This window comes from Delphinus delphis, chromosome 13 (assembly GCF_949987515.2).
Source record: "Delphinus delphis chromosome 13, mDelDel1.2, whole genome shotgun sequence".
Taxonomy (NCBI): Eukaryota; Metazoa; Chordata; class Mammalia; order Artiodactyla; family Delphinidae; genus Delphinus; species Delphinus delphis.
In genome coordinates, this window is record NC_082695.1 from 23,809,487 (window position 1) to 23,829,102 (window position 19,616).

Here is a 19,616-nt window from a genome sequence, read left to right on the forward strand (position 1 = left end):
ACAATTACGCTATAAACCAGAACCCACTTGGAAACAGAAACACTGGTACTTAGATACCTCTTCTATCAAAGAGCTAAGCATCACAGGATAAGGAAAGGAGAAGTGCAACATGCCCAAATCAGGGTCCACCCTTTAAGCAGTTTTAATACAAAAAGAAACCAACATTAGTCGCTGCCACCCGTGAGGGCCGTTCAGGCAGTAGTGGGGAAGTTTCTCGTAGTGGGGGCAGGTAGGAGACTGGCTGGAGCTGGGGATCCGGGAAGTCGGGCAGTGGTAAAGTGCCTGTCACTTGCCAATGGACGGCGCCAGCTGCCCCTTGTTACCGGAGGCCAGGGACTGGGGACGGGGCCAGAGCGCCCCTCACTAGGCCAGCCGCACCTGTGGACATGTCAGGGGAGCCCCTGGCAAGGAAGGGGCGAGCGCAGGCTTCAGCTCCAAAGCTCAGCTTCCCCTGGCCGAGACCCCAACCCCCGGCCTCTCGCGCAGGCCCCGACCCAGCGGCCTCCTTCGGAGAATGGGCGGGGACAGTACTCACGGAGGGGAGGTGGGCCGGAGGAAGCGGGGAGGCCGAATCCCCCGGCCTGGGCACTCCGAGCTGGAGCCGGTACAGGCCCGCCGCCATCCAGCCCGGCGGCTCGGGCCCCACCAGCCCGCCCGCTGCTAGCCGGCCGCCCCGCTGGCCTCGCGCCCCTGCCCGGCCCCCGCGCGCGCCCCGGCGCTCGCGCTCACGCCCGCGAACCTGGGCGCAGCGCACCCGCGCCCCTTCTCTTCCCGCGGGCCCAGGCGTGCGGCGCCCCGAATCCCGGCGCCCCACCGCCACCCAGCCCTTACTCGGTGCCTCGGCCGCCGCTCCCCTGCCCGCCGCCCGCGCCGGTCCGAGGGCTGCTCCGCGCGGCCTTCGCTCTCGCCCCCCCCAACCCGCTCGGATTGTCTCCAGTCAGCCGCCGTAACCGCAACCCAGCCCTCCGCCCCTCCTCCCCGGCCCCCTCCCCCTTAATATCTCCCTCCACGCACCCGGGCCCCAGCGCAGCCTTCGCCGACGCGCGCCCGGATGTGAGGTGTCCGCGGCGGTGCCGGCCGGAAAAAGGAAACATCGCGGCGCGCTCCCTGGGCGCCGGCCCCTGCGTACGCACGGTGGTGGGGAGGCGGAGGCCGGGAGGGGAGGACGGCAGGGGGAGGAGGCCTGGCCGGGGGCCGCGGAAACCCTCCCAGGTGTGCTCAGGCGGTCGTCGTGGGCAGCCCTGGGGAGGACGCCCAGTTCCCACGTGCGCTTCGGGGCGGGGCGGAGCTTGAAGCCCGCGACCCCCGCCCGGCTGCTCTCCAGGCAGGGTGACCGCGGTCGGGCAGTGGGTCGGCCGCTGCGTTTGCACGGTTCGCGTCGGCAGAGGACCCTGGGGCTTCGGCAGCGGGAATCTTGAGTTAGGCGAACTTGAGGGCTGTGCGCCTTCCGGTTGGGGTTCGAACCTTGGCTATTTTTTTACTGGTGGTGTAATCTTGGGCAAAGTTCTGACTTCTGAGTTTCGCTCTTATTAAAATGGCCTCTATGTGTATGAGGAATAAGCGAGATTACGCGTTGCTGCATTAATAAGCAAACTTGCCACGGTTGCTTTTGAATGAGCTACAGGCGACTGACAAATTCATTGAAATGTTCTTTCCCGCCCCATAGCCTGCACGGGAAGAAGTGCAAGTGCGTTTGGGTGAAAGATGAAACTGCGAATGTCAGGTGGTTAGTATGTAGTGCTGAGACCGGCTGACGGCCACACAGACGCACATATAATTTTCCTCCTCTGTGAACAAATGAGAGTAATTGCCATGCGGGGAGGAAAAGTTTGACGGAGATCACGTGTGAGCCGGTTTCTGCCCCGTGGGACAGTGGAATGATACATGGCTGTGGAGGGAAATGTAATTTTTCTCGCCAAAGTATAGTGAAGTCTACATTTCTTTGAAGGGGCCTACTTTCTTTGAGCTTCACTTGTGAAATCAGCCGATTGGGCAGTGATTGCGCACTAAGTTCCCGTCCTTGTATATTGGCAACGGACAAAACAATTATGAAAACTTTTTCTTTCCGTCTGTAATGATGAATAAAATGAGTTTCTCACAACTATCCTCTCTCTGCAAGCCACTGTGGAGAAGTGGAGAAGGCCTATTTTTTTTGAAGCTCTTAAATTCTGGCTCTGCCACTCAGTGTGAAACCGGAGCCAGTCACTTCACTTTTTTGAACCTGTTTACTCATCTATGAAAGAGAGATAGCAGGGCTTCCCTGGTGGCGCAGTGGTTGAGAGTCTGCCTGTCGATGCTAGGGGATACGGGTTCGTGCCCCGGTCCGGGAAGATCCGACATGCCGCGGAGCGGCTGGGCCCGTGAGTCATGGCCGCTGAGCCTGCGCGTCCGGAGCCTGTGCTCCGCAATGGGAGAGGCCACAACAGTGAGGAGCCCGCGTACCGCAAAAAGAGATAGTAGTACCTAATTTTCAGGCTTTAAAGAGATAACATTAAAACCACTGTTCTGGTTATCTTTTGCTGTGTAACAAACTATCCCCAAACTCAATGGCTTAACCCAACATTTATTTTGCACCAAATCTGTAATTTGGGGTGGTCCTAACTGGGACAGCTGGTCTCTGCTCCCTTCAACATCAGCTGGAAAGCTGTGTGCTAGGAACATCTAATGGCTCACTCACTCACATGTTTGGTGGTTGTTGGTGGCTGTCAGCTGGAACCAATGGAGCTACTGCTGGAACACTTACACCTGGTCTCTCTGTGGCGTGAGCTCCCTCATAACATGGTGGCTAGATTCCCAGGCAAGTGTCCAATTAGGAGAGGGCCAGACAGTTGTACAGCCTAGCCTCGAAGTCACTGTCTCTTATGCCACATGCTGTTCCTTAGATAGGCATCGCTAAGGCTGGCCTATATTCAAGGGAAGAGGACTTAGACTACACCTTTATACGGGAAGAGTGTCACAGAATTTGTGGGCATATTTTTAAATTACCACCAGCCATATATGAAATGTGCTCAAGGCATTGTAGGTATTATAAAGGCCTGGCCTGAAGCTCATTTCCTGGGTGTCTTCTAGTCTATCCTATGGAGGATGTACTCTTCCCCCAGGCTCTTCTTTAATGTCTTATAGAACCATGTTCTCAACTCACTTCTTACCTCTCAAAGCCTTAATCTATCCTTATTAAAGGAGAAGACAATTATTACCTAGGAATAAAGGTAATCATTTACTAAGGGAGGGCATCTGTGAACTTCTTTCACCTGTGTCATGTAAAAGCTAGATGCTTGCAAATCCTTGTTTCGTTGTTGCTTTTGAATGTTATTCTCTTTGGCAGGAATGATAATTTGTAATTCTAAATGCCCCCTTTTGCAATGATAATGAATTTTCAAATATCAGTATAGGAACCCCCTTTGAGAGAGTAAGAGAAAAAAGATTCTACTTCTTTACTAAATATTTGTAAGATCTTGGTTTAGGTTCAAATTCTTGTTTCAAAATTTGGCATAAGGGGACTCCCAACTTTCAGTCAGTTGGGGAAATTAACAGTCCAAGAACAGCAGAGAAGCAAATAGAAATCAGAAACCTAAAAATTTTGAGAGCAGCCTCAACTCAGACCTCCACTGCTCTCCATCTTTCTAAATGAGCTTTTTCCTACTCAGCTTTTCTTTCTCCAAGGGTAATCCGTACTTCCAAGAAAATAGGATTTGAACAGTTTCACAGTTGCGGCATCATGTATTCAACGACTACAAAGAAATTATTAAGAGACTTCTGTAAGACCATAGAGCAAATTATTTGCTGAGCCTAAACCCTTTCTGGCACTTTACATCTTTGATTTTATATATGCAAAGTAGTTAAAAGAGTCTGACATCACCAAGCGCTGCTGCACTAGCTATTGTTATTCTATATTGTTATCTAATCTTACCTAATGGGACTAATTATTTTCATTATAATTCAAATGCAAATGCCTTTAATTCCTTCCTAAATTAGTCAAAGCTGATGGTGGTAAATGTACATGACAAAGTATCAGCAAATCATTTAGAAAGCCTGCTTACTGATTTTTCATCCTGGATTGTCATAATTTGTATAAATGTAATTTAATAAAGTACTCATAAGAGTAACATTACAGTAAGTAAATATTAGTTACAGTGTTAATCAGGACTTTGAAAGTAACTAAATTATTTAAAAACTACTTTGTCACATAACTTCAGATTAAAGATTGGTTCCCGTGTCCCGCTAAAATGGAACTTCTTTTAAACACTTTTAATTACAAAAATTAATATAAGTAAAAAAAAGCAAAAATGCAAATTACCTGTGATTCTAATACCAAGGCACCCAACAAGTTTTTTTTCCTTCATGTTTTTAATGTAAAATCTTTCAGGCATTTAAATGCATAATGCTAGCCTTTGTTTTGCGCTCTCCACCAGAAATATCAAGTGCTTTCAAATGATGCTTTACGAAGCACAGGAGAAAAGGATATAAAAATGCCCTACCTTAATAACCTATAATGAAAAATAATTTGAAAAAGAATAGTGTATATATATACATAAAACTGAATCACTTTGCTGTATACCTGAAACAGCATTGTAAACCAACTATTCGTTAATTTAAAAAAATGCCCTACCTACCCATCCCCACTTTTTAAAATTTGGGCCCACTCTGATCATCTTTTAAATTAATGACTATTTACTAACAATGCTTGTTAATTACATTTTAAAAGTAATGGTTAAGAGACGCCATCAACCTGGGATAATCTTAATTCGCCGGCGGCGCAACCCTCACCCGCGCGGTCAAGATTGATGACCTCCCAGTCTACGAATGCGCGCGCCCCAGGCCCCGGGGACCGGCTTGCGTTCCCCGGAAACCATCGAGAACCGAGAGCCAGAGAGGCTCACGCGGGAGCCGGGAGGTGGGGGAAGGAGGGCCTCGGTCCGCGCCGGCCTCTACACGGGAGCCTCGTCCCTGGTGCTTGCCACGCGAAGCGTAACTCGGGAATCCGCTTCAAGACAGCTCCCACTCCTCGTGTCTAAGAGTAGCAGTGGGAGGCTGAGCTGTGAAAGAAGCGAGTGGGCCACGGGGGCAGAGAGCCCTCCGCGGGGCCGCCCTGACAGCGCGTCTATCCACGCACCTCAAGGCCAACTCGCATTGCTGGGGCTCCAAGGCGGCCACGGGGAGGTGAGTCGCCTGCTGCCCTGAGGCTCGGCTGTCTCTCGGGTCTCGGGCTGGGCGTCCCTCACGCACGCCGCGTCGCCGTGGAGATGGGGGCGGGGCCGGCGCGAGATCTGCGTCTTAAGGGGCGGGAAAGCGCGGAGGCTGGCGTAGGCCGCGCGGGCTTGAGGAGGCTGCACCGCGTCTACCGGGATTTCTCTGAAGCGTGAGGCGGGAGTGCTCGGCCTCTCCGGCCGGAGCCCAGCGACGAGCGCACGTCCCTCCGAGCCTGGCCGGTGACTGCCCTGTGGGAGCGTCCGTTTCCTCCTCCTCTAGAAGTGCAGGTGAGGCTACCTCCCCATGGGGCTGAGGTCCGAGAATGGAGGAGAGGTGGAAAGGGCGCGCAGGATGGCTCCCGGGGCCCACGTTCCTCGCCCGACGTCCTCCTGCGCGTCTGGGGCGCCGCAGGCGGGTGCTGATGCCGCGTCAGTGCAAGGCTCGTTAGCGTGCGCGTATCCGAATTCGGGGTTTCTGGATCCCTGCTGCGTGGCCGAGCGACGGGCGAGGGTTTTCAGACCGTAGGGGCCACACCTGAGCCCCGAGGGCTAATTGGGCAAACACCCGCAGCGGGAGATTAGTGCTCCGTTTTTATTTGATGGGAGGCTGTTCAGATTTATTGTTAATCTCTGGATTATAGTGAAGATTTGTTATTCGTTGACTGAATCGTGTTAGGGCCCTGAGTACCAGCCCCAGCTGTCCTACTTAGCTGGTGACCTGGGGCACTTCTTCTTTAAAATAAAGATGGTTACCACCTGTTGGGGTGGTTGTATTAAAGCAGGTAATTAATGAAAACTGTTTAGTACTGTGCCTGGCACAGAGTACCAGCTCCATGAATGCTATTTTGAATCTAATCTATACACTCTAGGTGGCATGGTACCCGCCTAAGTGCCATGGAAATATGAGACTTGGAGGTGTCATGGAAGGCTTCCTGGAAGAAGTAGTTGAAGCTTATTCTGCGACCTAGTATATAAATTTGGGTATTTTCTTGCTTTTCTTTAGTAAGATCATTCATTTCTCAGTTATTGTTAGGAGCTGCAGAATACTGTAGAAACTTCTTTAAGATACTTTTACATTTTTCGAATTCACATGTGTATTTAAAAATTAATACTAAAACCTTAAATTAGAAAATAGTCTCCAGGCTCTAATTCCAATTTCCATTCTGTTCCTCCTGATGTTATTTGTAAATTGGAAGTAAATAACCTTATAGGTGATATTTCTTGATTTGTTAGGTTTACACGTTAAGTGTTGACCATTCATGGGAAATGCACAGGTTTTCTTCCCTCATCTCACCAACGTGGTTATGTGGTAATTTGTTGTTAATAGTCAGTGTTTACATTATATAACAGATATTCACTGCTGAACCAAGTAGACTAACTGCAATTCTTCCTTTCTCTTACATCCCGTCATTTTTTCTGAGAATTAATAATTGTCTTATTTTCTTATTTTCCTAGTGTTCCATGCACAGATCACTAATGTTTTTTTCTGAATGCTTCAGTATTTCTCATAGACCTGGCAGTAATTTTTTGCATACTCTCAAAACCATCAGTTCCATTTCTTTCCTGGAGACTTTCCTCCTCTGCTCTAATCTGTTCTGGTGGCTCTGTGCCTGCTGTTCCCAGTTCTAATCCAGAGACTTACTTTCACATCTGTCCTGGAATTTGTTTCTTTTTACTATTCTTTTGTTTTAGATTCACTGTTCCCAGATCCCTGTTTTTTTTTTTTTTTCTTGATTTATTTCCTTGGTTTTTGGAGCACATTTTCCTGTACTACTACTACTTCTAGTACTTCCTCCTCTTCTTTTTTTAATAGCTTTATTGTGATATAATTCACATACCATACAGTTCACACATTTAAAGTGTTCAGTTGTTTTTAGTATATTCCCAGTTATCCAACCATCACCTTAATCAATTTTAGAACATTTTAATTACCCAAAAAAGAAACCCTTACCTATTAGTAAGTCACTTCACTGTTTCCCTTCAATCCTCCCAGCTGTAGGCAACCACCATTTTACTTACAGACTCTATAGATTTTCCTGTTCTGAGCATTTCATATAAATGGGATCATACAATACGTGGTCCTTTGTTATTGGCGTCTTTCACTTAGCATAATGTTTTCCAGGCTCATCCATGTTTTAGCATGTAACAGTACTGCATTTCTTTCTATGGCTGAGTAATATTCCATTGTATGGATATATCATATTTTGTTTATCCATCCTTTAGTTAATGGGCATTTGGGCTTCTACTTTTTGGCTATTACGAATAATGCTGCTACGAATATTCATATACAAGTTTTTGTATAGACATACGGTTTCAGTTCTCTTAGATATATACCAAGAGTGGGATTGCTGGATCAAATGGTAACTCTGTATTTGTCTTTTTAGTAACTGCCAGGTTGTTTTCCAAAGTGGCTGCACCATTTTACATTACTACCAGCAGTGTAGGAGGGTTTCAGTTTCTCTACATCTTCACCAATACTTATTATTATCCTTCTGTCTTTTTGATTATGCCCATTCTGATGGGTACCTCATTGTGATTTGATTTTTATTTCCCTGATGGCTAATGGTGTTGAGCATCTCAGTGTTCTTATTGGCTGATTATATATCTTCTTTGAAGAAATATCTAGTCACATCCTTTATCCATTTTTAAATTTGGTTAATTGTCTTTATTATTGAGTTATAGGAATTTAAAAAATATAATCTAGATACAAGTTCCTTAGCAAGTATGCAAATATTTTTCCCATTCATTGAGTTACCTTTTCACTCTCTTTTTTTTTTCTTTTCACTTTCCTGATGATGTCCTTTGAAGCACGAATGTTCAATAAAAACATTTATTTATTTAATTTTGGCTGCTCTGGGTCTTAGTTGCGGCACACGGATCTTTAGTTGTGGCACGTGGACTTCTTAGTTGTGGCATGCATGCGGGATCTAGTTCCCTGGCCAGGGATCGAAACCCGGGCCTCCTGCATTGGGAGTGCAGTCTTAACCACTGGACCACCAAGGAAGTCCCACCAATGTTTAATTTTGATAATGTCCAGTTTTCCTGTATCTTCTCAATAAATGCATATCTTAAGCCTTTTCTCCTTGCATGTTGGAAAAAGTGTTTGATCTACCGTGACATTTGGCCTTGGTTCAGGACCTCTCATCTGAGGATTTACATCTTTCAGTTTTGAGACAATTCTTATTTCTTTGATAATTTCTTCCTCTTTCGTTCTCTCATATCTCTCTGGAATTCCTGCTAGTTATATATCTGATCCCTTGGATTGAGCCTTTGATTTTCTAACTATTTCCTTTCGTCATTTTCCCCCCTCTTCCTATTTCTGGGATATTTCTTCAACTTTATTAGCCACCTTCTAATGTTTTGATTCTCCTATATCTTTCTTGCTCTCTTTTTGTTTTAAATAATATCCTTATTTTATTCTATGTGTATATAATATGTTCTCTTATCTCACTGAGGATATTAATCATAGGGTTTTCTTTTTTGTTGTTGGTGGTTTTTTCTTTTCTTTCCCATATTGTCTTTGTTTACTCCAGAATTTTAAAAAATTTTATTATGAAGAATTTCAACCGTGTATAGTATGTACCCAACACCCATTTTCAAAAATTAACTCATGACCTATCTTCTTTCATTTATATCTCTGCCCCTGTAGTATTTTTGCTTTGTTTTTTATTTTGAAATAATCTCAGTCTTCAGAGAAGTTGCAAAAATAATACAGAGAACCCCCATATACCTTTATTCACATTTATCACTTTTTAGCTTTTTTTTTTTTTAAATCATTTTCTCCATGATTGTCATAAGATGGGGGTTATCCAACTCTACAACTCCCTCCACATTTGTCTCTGGGCATTTTGTGTATGGATAAGCCCTCCTTTCTACCTCATTTATCTAACTATCTGTTCATCCCTTTATTGTCAGATTGGACTCATGGATTCCCATTTTGTTTAATGTGTTATAATTTATTACTGTCCTTAATTATTTTGGTGCTTAAATTTATCATATTTTATCTGTAAATTGTTCTCCATATTCGGTAAAAGACACAGTATCCTTTTAAAAGAACCAACACCACTATCACAGCAAAAAAAATGATAATTCTTTAATAACTCATTAAAACATTAAGTTCAAAAAAGTTAAAGTTTAAATTTCCCTCATTGTTTCATATTTTTTTGTTTGACAGTTGTAGTTTGTTAAAATCAAGATCCAGAATCAAAGTCCATGCATTACATTTGGTTGATAAGCATCCTTTTTTTTTTTTTTTGCGGTATGCGGGCCTCTCACTGTTGCGGAGCACAGTAGGCTCCGGACGTGCAGGCTCAGCGGCCATGGCTCACGGGCCCAGCCGCTCCGTGGCATGTGGGATCTTCCCGGACCGGGGCACGAACCCGCATCCCCTGCATTGGCAGGCGGACTCTCAACCACTGTGCCACCAGGGAAGCCCGATAAGCATCCTTTTAAAAATAATTTTTTAATTATGATTTTCTTAATTTTTATTTTTTATTTATTTATTTATTTTTTTCGGTATGCGGGCCTCTCTCTGTTGTGGCCTCTCCCGTTGCGGAGCGCAGGCTCAGCGGCCATGGCTCACGGGCCCAGCCGCTCCGCGGCATGTGGGATCTTCCCGGACCGGGGCACGAACTCGTGTCCCCTGCATCGGCAGGCGGACTCTCAACCACTGCGCCACCAGGGAAGCCCGATAAGCATCCTTTTAAAAATAATTTTTTAATTATGATTTTCTTAATTTTTATTTTTTTTAATTATTATTTTTTTGGCTGCATTGGGTCTTCGTTGCTGCACGTGGGCTTTTCTGTTGTTGCAGCAAGAGGTGGCTTCTCTTGTTGTGGAGCATGGTCTTTAGGCACGCGGGCTCAGTAGTTGTGGCTCACGGGCTCTAGAGCGCAGGCTCAGTAGTTGTGGCTCGCAGGCTTAGTTGCTCCGCAGCATGTGGGATCTTCTTGGACCAGGGATTGAACCCGTGTCCCCTGCATTGGCAGGCAGATTCTTAACCACTGCGCCACCAGGGAAGTCCCAATAAGCATCTTAAGTCTCTTTTAATGTATAAGTTTTCCTATCTTTCCTTAGCAGTTTATTGAAAGAACTGAGTCGTTTGTCCTGTAAAGTTTCCTACATCATTGATTTTGCTGATTTTAAAGTCATTTTTATTTGTCCCTTGTATTTTTTGTAGGATGGTACTTAGTTCTAGATGACGCTTGATGATATTTAGTTTCAAGTTTTTGGCAGGAATACATCACAAGTAGTGGCGCTTCCTCAGGATTCCTTTGTTTTGGTTTCATTCTTTCTTTTTTTAAAAAAATTTTTGGCTGCACTGCGTGGCATGCGGGATCTTAGTTCCCCAACCAGGGATCAAACCCATTCCCCCTGCATTTGAAGCGGAGCGTCTTAACCAGTGAACCACCAGGGAAATCCCATATTTTGGTTTCATTCTTTTTTGTTGGATGTCATTTCCAAATGTCTTGTGATTCTTGACTGTCCGTTCATACTTGAGTATCAGCAACTGAGAAATTAATCGGAAGCTTCCAGTGTCTGAGCCCGCTTGTCAGTTTGTGCGCTTTTCTCTAGGGGCAAGCCTGCCTTTTCATTGATGGAGGTGGGGCACAGATGTCTTTATTTCAAAGTCTGTTAAGTCTTATCTACTTTTTTTTTTTTTTTTTTTTTTGCGGTTCGCGGGCCTCTCACTATCGTGGCCTTTCCCGTTGCGGAGCACAGGCTCCAGTCGCGCAGGCTCAGCGGCCATGGCTCATGGGCCCAGCCGCTCTGCGGCATGTGGGATCCGGGGCATGAACCCGTGTCCCCTGCATCGGCAGGCGGACTCTCAACCACTGCGCCACCAGGGAAGCCCAAGTCTTATCTACTTTTGAGAAGACTCTTCCAGTCTTCTGATTGGGAGCCAAGAAGTGTAGCTGCCAGAATTCTGAATGGAAGCTGGGGGGAGGGAGCTGGATACCCTACCTAGCAGGGTTGGGGAAGAGACTAGGGGCCCCAAATGCTCACCAAATAGACTTACATTCAGTCCCCTCATTTGTGGCCTGTGGCTTCAGTTCTGAACGCCTTTCCTTGTTCCTTCTAGCTCTGAGCGCTTCGGGAATTCTGTTGGCCTGCTTCTCTTTGGTATCCCACTCTGTAGGTTTTCGCTTCTTCAAATCTGTTAGGCCAGTTAATTTTCTTCCTAGTTGTTGCAAAAATTTGTGGAAATCTTTCATTTCCTGTGATCTCTTCTCCCATCTCTTGGACCTTATGGTTTATACCCTTTTATCCTTTACTGTCATCTTAGGAGGTCAGTCTGTAGGTTTACCTTGGAGTCCACACCTAATGATTTTTGTTTTTCTTGGGCTGTCTTTTATATTTGGTTATCATTATGTATATTCCAACTCAGACATAAGTTCATATTCATACAAATCCTTACTGAGATCAAACTTATGTCCTGATCTTTCCAGTATTTATGTATCTCACCTGTTAGTTTTCCAGACAGTGTTTTAGGTCCTGAAAATACAGTAATGAGGAGATCAGATACGGCTCCTGTTTTCATGGAATTTATATTCTTTATTAAAAATTTAAAAAAAAATTTTTTTTGCGTTGGGTCTTCGTTGCTGCGCGTGGGGTTTCTCTAGTTGCAGCGAGCAGGGACTATGTTGTGGTGCACGGGCTTCTCATTGCAGTGGCTTGTCGTGGGGCATGGCCTCTAGGCACATGGGCTTCAGTAGTTGTGGCATGTGGGCTCAGTAGTTGTGGCTCGTGGGCTCTAGGGCACAGGCTCGGTAGTTGTGGCACATGGGCTTAGTTGCTCTGCAGCATGTGGTATCTTCCCGGACCAGGGCTCGAACCCGTGTCCCCTACATTGGCAGGCGGATTCTTAACCACTGTGCCAACAGGGAAGTCCCTGGAATTTATATCCTAATAGGGAAGGCAGATATGTAAAGTAATTAGAATGTTGGCACAGAGTGTCAAAGGAGTCTTTGACTGCAGAAAACATTCCATAGCATCATTATTAAACCTAAGGCAGTGACCCATTTATTATAGCAATATTTCACACCAAAAAAATCTCTATTTGAATCATCTTTCAGTTTAATTTATTTACAGAAATAGTCACTAATTGTGACTTTTGTTACTTGGAATGTAGTACCGGAAAGACTAGGACATAGGTTTGAGCTCAATAAGGACTATTCATTTTGTATGGATAAACTCTCTTTTCTGGCTGATTCCTTATCTGATTGTCATTGAAATATGTGACCTTGATTATAAAGGGTAATTTCATTCTTTTAGAATTAATGTCTCATTAATGCATCACAGTTACTCAACACGGGACATGTCCACCCTGTTTGTTAGCTTTCCTCCACCACATACTTAAAATTTTCCTCCTTTGTTTTACTACTTAATGTTAGTTTCCAAAGGCTGCTGTAACAAAACCCACAACCTGGGAGGCTTAAAACAACAAACTTATTGTCTGATAGTTCTGGAGGCTGGAAATCTGGAATCAAGATGTAGGCAGGGCCATCCTCTTTCTGAATGCTCTGGGGAAGGATCTGTTCTGTGCCTTTCTCTAGCTTCTGGTGTTGCCAACAGTCCTTGGTGTTCCTTGGCTTGTAGACCCATTACTCCAGTTTCAGCTTTCATCATAATATGCTGTTCTCCTTGTGTGTCTGTGTCTTCACATGGCATTCTCCTCTCTGTGTGTATCTGTCCCTCTGTCTCTTCTCCTCTTTTTATAAAAACGCCAATCATTATTGGATTAAGGGTCCACCCTATTCCAGTAAGACCTCATCCTAACTTATATATAATTACATCTGCAAAGGCTGTTTCCAAACAAGGTCACATTCATAGGTACTAGGGGTTAGGACTTCAATATATCTTTCTGGGGGGCACAATTCAACCTACAACATTGCTATTCTTTGTACTAAGAAATAAATAAAAACTGTGTTATTTATTAAGTTCATAATGAATATTATTGGTAGACTTTATCACTAAATGAAAATGAAAACTGTACACTGATCAAAAACTGCCTGAAGATTCTTATAGATAACATTGACAACCATAAATATTAATCTTGGAGTGGGGGGGAATAGGAAATCTTGGCCTCTCCTGGTGTTCTTATGAAGGGAAGTTGAAGGTCTTGGAGCATCACCTGAACAGGATGGGTGAGTCAGTCATAACCTTTTTAGTATGGCTCACTCTCCTCTCAGTTTTGTTTCTTAGAAAATAACTTTTAAAAATGCAATGAAAAATTTTGTTTTTAAATCAGCCACTTCCCAGGAATTCCTTGGAGGTCCAGTGGATAGGACTCCCACGCTTCCACTGCTGAGGGCAAGGGTTCCATCTCTGGTCGGGGAACCAAGATCCTGCAAGCCACTCAGTGAGGCCCAGAAAAAAAAAAAATCAGTGACTTCCCATGTTCATCTATTGTTGAATTAAGAAGGAGGTGCAGGAGACTAGAAGCTGATGTGTAGCTGTTGAGGAATGTGGCTCCTTAGAGGCTTCAGGTAAATTACTCTCATTCTACTTTTTCTTATAGTTAGAAGAGGAAGATAAAAGACTTTTTGATTCATGAAGAATCTGCTCACTGAGAAGTGTGTATCAAGCCACTGGTTGAATTTTCATCAAAAAGGGATTAAGCGGAGAATGGAGAGGAAGGTTGATTCCAGGTGAGTGATGGGACTTGACAAAAAAGATAACTGAAACTATGGCCCATATAAAAGCCTGTAAATATTTTGTGTGTGAAAATAATAAATTTTTTAAAAGTAGTTTTTTCGTAAATCATGGGTAGTGAGATAGGAATTTTGGGTAACAGTTTTTTGTTGGTATTTTGGGTTTCTTATCTAGAGTATAGCGTATAATGCACATTTCATACTTTATGTTACAGTCAAAATCCATTTTGAGTGTGTGGAGATATCTGTCATTGAAATTTTGACTTTGAGCTGAAATAAGGATGATTTTCCCGAGAAGTTATAACATCGAGGCTAGCTAGTGTATCTTTCTCCTACTTTTGATTATGATTGCTTTCAGCCTGCTTTGAGGTTCTTTTGATTCCAAATAGGAGACTCCCAACTATGGCTCGCCTAGGAAAAAGGAGGGAGTTTACAAGAAGGAGACTGCAGTTTACTAACAAACCTCAGACTCACAGTGGCGGGCCTGTGACTTGCAGCTGGCCCTTCATGAGTATCCCGCCCCCTAAGAGGGATTGGTTCAGGGATGTGCATGTGACTGCATGGGGCCAATCAGAAGTTCTCTTCTAAGGCCGAGACAGGCATTAGAGAGAGAGAGAGAGAGACCTACCTAATGGGTTGCTGTAGCAGCTGTTTCAGTCTCCACCCTGCATAGGCAATAGGGGACCCTATACTGTAGGAGTTACGCAGGTCAGCACACTGAGAGAAGCAGGAAGAGCTAACAATTTGAGACACCGGTTCTAGTCCTTGAGTCTCTGGTTCAGAATTCTTCTGAAGTACGTGAGCTAGGGAATTACCTCTTTGTGCTGGCTGTCTTCAATATAACCATCCAGATCTAATCTCCACTCGTGTATCCAGTGCTTCCCATTGGATTTGGCCAAAGAGGTGCTCTGTCAGGAGATAGTGAGGAGGGAGAGAGGAGAGTGAGGCCAGACTATTTATCCCCTTGGCTCCCTCCTTGCAAGATGCCTTGGGTTGGCTGTGTCCCTCTGCTGAAGCCCACAGTACCTCATAAGGTAGCAGACTTTGTATGACTCTCCTGGATTCTAGTGATTATTCTCTCTTTTATCCCTTTGGGCCTAGAGGTGGTACTGCCTTCGCTTTCACCAGCTTGAGGTTCCTGCACTTTCCCTAGTGGTTCGTCTACACCCATACCTTTGTTAATATGCCATCCTCAAATTATCCTGTGTTTAGTATGTCATCTGTTTTCTTTTGGGACCCTTGAGAGTTTTTATCATGACTGGTGTTGGGTTTTGTCAAATATTTATTTGGCATCTACTGAAATGATCATATGGTTTTTGTCCTTTTTTCTACTAGTAAGGTGTATTACAGTAATCGATTTTCAGATGTTAAACTAGCTTTGTATTCCTAAGATAAATCCAACTTGGTCATAGTATTTGTTATATGGTTTTTGTATGTTGGATTTGGTTTGCTAATATTTTTTGATCATTTCTGTGTTTATAGCCACAAGGGATATTGGTCTATATTTTGTGTGTGTGTCATATTTTTGTCTGCTTTTGGCATCCGGGTGTGATACTGGCCTAAAAGAATGATTCTAGAAGTGTTCTGACCACTTTTGTTTCTGGAAGAGTTTATAGAGTACTGGTATCATTTATTTGATTAATTAATTTTTTTAAACATCTTTTTGGGGTATAATTGCTTTACAATGGTGTGTTAGTTTCTGCTTTATAACAAAGTGAATCAGTTAGTTATACATATACATATGTTCCCATATCTCTTCCCTCTTGCGTCTCCCTCCCTCCCACAGATTCTTAACCACTGCGCCACCAGGGAAGTCCCCATCATTTATTTTTTAAATGTCTGATAGAACTCATCAATTAAGCTATCAAGATCTGGACTTTTGTTTTTAGGAAAATTTATAGTTACTAATTCAATTCTTGTTATAGATCTATTCAGAGTTTCTATTTATTCTCTGGTCAGTTTTTGTGATTTGTGTTTTTCTGGGAATGTGTTCATTTTCTCTAAGTTGTCTAATTTGTTGGCATAAAGTTCATAGTATTCCTTTATAATTCTTTTAATTTATGAAGGGTCAATGATAATGTCCTTTCTTTCATTCCTACTTTTGGTGATCTGTGTCTTTTCTCTCTTTTTTCTTGGTTTTAGCTAAAAGGTTATCAATTTTGCTGAAGGGCTCCTGTTGTTATACTAGCAGCAGCTAATTTGAGTTGGGTTCCTATTGCTTGAAACCTAGGATACTAACTAACATACAGAAGTTTTTTATAGAATCGACTAGGTCTTGGACAAGGTGGAAGCCAGGTAGCTGGAGAGACCTATTCAGCAGTGTTTGGACCCTTCCTCCTGAGCAGTGCAATCTTTGTGCTTCACCCCCCACCTCCTGTTCAGACTGTGTCTCAGCTCAAAATTCAGTCCTGGGAGAATTAATCTGGTTCATCCAGCGTGAGTCAAATTTCTTCTGCTGCTCTAATCAAGTGGGACATGGAGCTCCCAGCACAGCTGCTGAGGTCCTACCCCTGCTGATCCCACAGAAGAGGGATCCATCCTTGAAAGCTGAATCAACACCCTGACAGTGTTTACCAACGATCCACAGAGTACTCGTCAGGCCTGCCTTACTTCATCTTCTGAAGCAAATTAACCATGGCCTTAAAATGAAGCTCTGTTTCCTCAGATACTCTGCGGCTTTAGGTTGGGGAGCCTTGAGAAGGGAATGAATTCCCTAAGTATTCTGCTGTAAAGCAATCTGAGATCCCCTGTTGTGAGTCCTATAGGACTCCTTGGAGTTCCTTGACTCTCTGTGAACTTTCCTTCTACACTGCATGTGCCGAGTATTCCCATCCAACTCTTTCCAGTTCCCTACTCCCAGCTAATTTCTACTCATATTTCCAAACTCAACTCTAATATGATCTCCAGGAAGCCTCTTCTGACTGCCCTATTCCCACCCAGTGTGTACGTTCCCGTAACACCCTAAATTTACCTTTTTCTTAGCATTTAACGATTGGTATTCTCATTGTCATCTCAATACACCATAAGCTCTTGAGAAACTGTCTTTTATAGATATTGGGTGTGTGTCAGTGTCCTATGCTTGCTGTAAGCTATCAATGTCTTATTTTCTCATTGTAAGACATGAGAAACACATTGAATACATATTTGTCTTCGTAGCCCCTGGCCTTGCTATGTTGCTGGGCGTATAGTAGGTCCTTGATATTGATTGAATAAACAAACATTACAGGATACACCTGCCAAGTAAACAGTTAAATGAATTGGTCAGTGCATGCCTTCCCCTTGGCACTTCTTTGTTTTTCTAATTTTTCTTAATTTTTCAAAAATTGAAGTATAGTTGATTTACAATGTTGTGTTAGTTTCAGGTGTACAGCAAAGTGATTCAGTCATACATATATATATCTATTTCAGATTCTTTTCCATTGTAGGATATTACAAGACATTAAATGTAGTTCCCTGTGCTATACAGCAGGTCCTTGTTGTTTATTTTATATATAGTAGTGTGTATCTGTTAATCTCAAACTCCTAATTTATCCCTCCCCCCCTTTCACTTGGTAACTGTAAGTTTTCTATATCTGTGAGTCTGTCTCTGTTTTGTAAGTTCATTTGTATCATTTTTTAGGTTCCATATATGTGTATTACATGAAATTTGTCTTTGTCTGACTTACTTCACTTCATGTGATAATCTCTAGGTCCATCCATGTTGCTGCAGATGGCATTATTTCATTCTTTTTTATGGCTGAGTAATACTCCATTGTGTATATGGAATATACACATCTTGTCTATCCATTCGTCTGTCGATGCACATTTAGGTAGCTTCCATGTCTTCACTATTGTAAATAGTGCTGCTGTGAACATTGGGGTACATGTATCTTTTCGAATTAGTTTTTTTAATTTATTTATTTTGGCTGTGCTGGGACACGGCACGTGGGATCTTAGTTGCGGCATGCGAACTCTTAGTTGAAGTGTGCATGCAGGATCTAGTTTTCTGACCAGGGATCGAACCTGGGCCCCCTGCATCGGGAGCGTGGAGTCTTACCCACTGGACCACCAAGGGAAGTCCCTCAAATTAGAGTTATCGTCTTTCCCCCTTGTCACTTTTGGATGAACATTTTCAAATTCTGTCTTTCTCCTCACTTCCATTTTTCTGTATTTCTTGGCTAATCAGTCCTCCCATTGACATTAAAAAAAAAAATTGAATTCCTATGTTTTTATTCTCCTCCCCCATTCTTCATGATTTTTGGATTCTGATATTGTTTTTGAAGTGCCTTCTGTTTCATATTTCTTTCCATCATTCTGCCTTTCCTCTGTTCCATAATTTAACAATTTTTTAAATATTTATATATTTTTATTTTATTTTATTTTTGGCTGCATTGGGTCCTCATTGCTGCACACGGACTTTCTCTAGTTGCGGCGAGTGGGGGCTACTCTTTGTTGAGGTGTGCGGGCTTCTCGTTGTGGTGGCTTCTCTTGTTGTGGAGCACGGGCTCTAGGCATGCAGGCTTCAGTAGTTGTGGCACGCGGGCTTAGTAGTTATGGCTCACGGGCTCTAGAGCACAGGCTCAGTAGTTGTGGTGCACGGGCTTAGTTGCCCCACGGCGTGTGGGATCTTCCCGAACCAGCGCTCTAACCTGTGTCCCCTGCATTGGCAGGCGGATTCTTAACCACTGTGCCACCAGGGAAGACCAATTTAACAAATTTTATATGCCTACCTACTATGAGTGCCTGGCAATATATTAGGGGCTCAGTATATATTAGCAGATAAAAATGGTCCCTATCATCATGAGGTTTTGCGATGGGGAACAGGCACATATGTACATAGACAAATCTGTGGTTTCAGTTTGTGATCTCTTCCTTTAGGTGTTAAAATAACTTAGATTTCTGGAGCCACCTGACTTACACCAATGTTGGTATCTTTATGGTCTTTAAATTTCCAGAGCTGTAAAGAGTTCATCTGCTGCCTGATTCAGTAGCTGGTGAGAAGGAGCTCAGAGTCTGATGAAAGGAGAGAGCAGTGGGCAGGGACTTTTAGGCATGGGCTTCCCAGTCTGACTACCTATTTGATTATGTAACAGGGCTTCAAGAGGGCACTGTCCCCGCACACCTTCCCTCAATTTGCTGTTTCATAGGCTCTTAACTTTTTAGAGCCTCTTTCATTTTTATTTTAAAATGAGTGGGATGAAAGTCTTATTTTTTAAATTTTTGTTAGTTTTATTTTGAAATAATTTCAAATTTAGAGAAAAGTTGCAAGAATAGAACAAAGAACCTTTCTTCTCCCAGATTCTCTTGTTGTTAACATTTTACCACATTCGTCTGTCTGCCTGTTTGTTTCTCTCTCTCTCTCTCTGTCTGTCTCAGCATTTTCATTTCATTTGTGGACATGTGCAGAGGGGCAAAACATTTTACTCACTGATGCACATGCTCCCAGCTGAGGTCAAACAAGGCAGTGTTCTGCCTTTTTGTTTCAGCTCATACTTTAAGCAAGGGTCCTTTTCCCAGTCTGTGTAGTCCCACGTTTTCACAGTTTTGTGCTTTTTGTTGACAGTTTTGCTGTTTAAAGTGGCCCCCAAACGTAGTGCTGAAGTTCTGTCTAGTGTTCTTAAGTGCAGGAACGCTGTGATGCACCTTAAGAAGAAAGTGTATGTTAGGTGAGCTTTGTTCAGGCATGAGTTATAGGGCTGTTGGCTGTGAGTTCAATTTAATGATTCACTATATGTATTAAATAAGGTGTCTTTAAACAGAAGTACACATAAAACAAGGTTTTGTTTGTTTGTTT

General features: G+C 43.5%; 2 protein-coding genes across 12 annotated transcripts in view; one reads left to right on the plus strand and one right to left on the minus strand.

Moving 5' to 3' along the window:
• EIF4ENIF1 (eukaryotic translation initiation factor 4E nuclear import factor 1) overlaps window positions 1-667 on the minus strand; it is a 43,163-nt gene extending 42,496 nt beyond the window's left edge. For all 3 annotated transcript variants that reach the window (XM_060028399.1, XM_060028400.1, XM_060028398.1), the window contains exon 1: window positions 536-667. In XM_060028399.1, the coding sequence (XP_059884382.1) occupies window positions 536-622 (87 nt within the window). In that variant the 5' untranslated portion in view covers window positions 623-667. The remainder of the gene's footprint in view (window positions 1-535) is intronic.
• Window positions 668-1,038: 371 nt separating this feature from the next.
• The window catches only part of SFI1 (SFI1 centrin binding protein), an 84,524-nt gene continuing 65,946 nt past the window's right edge, over window positions 1,039-19,616 (plus strand). For 5 of the 9 annotated variants that reach the window (XM_060028387.2, XM_060028391.2, XM_060028392.2 and 2 more), the window contains exon 1: window positions 13,709-13,840. Coding sequence is in view for 4 of the 9 variants with exons in the window: in XM_060028389.2 (XP_059884372.1) it covers window positions 13,743-13,840 (98 nt within the window). In the remaining 5 variants the exon portion in view is untranslated. Of the gene's footprint in view, window positions 1,126-5,118; window positions 5,161-5,180; window positions 5,478-13,708; window positions 13,841-19,616 lie in introns of those variants that run through there. The other 4 variants (XM_060028388.2, XM_060028395.2, XM_060028389.2 and 1 more) reach the window with 3 other exon arrangements.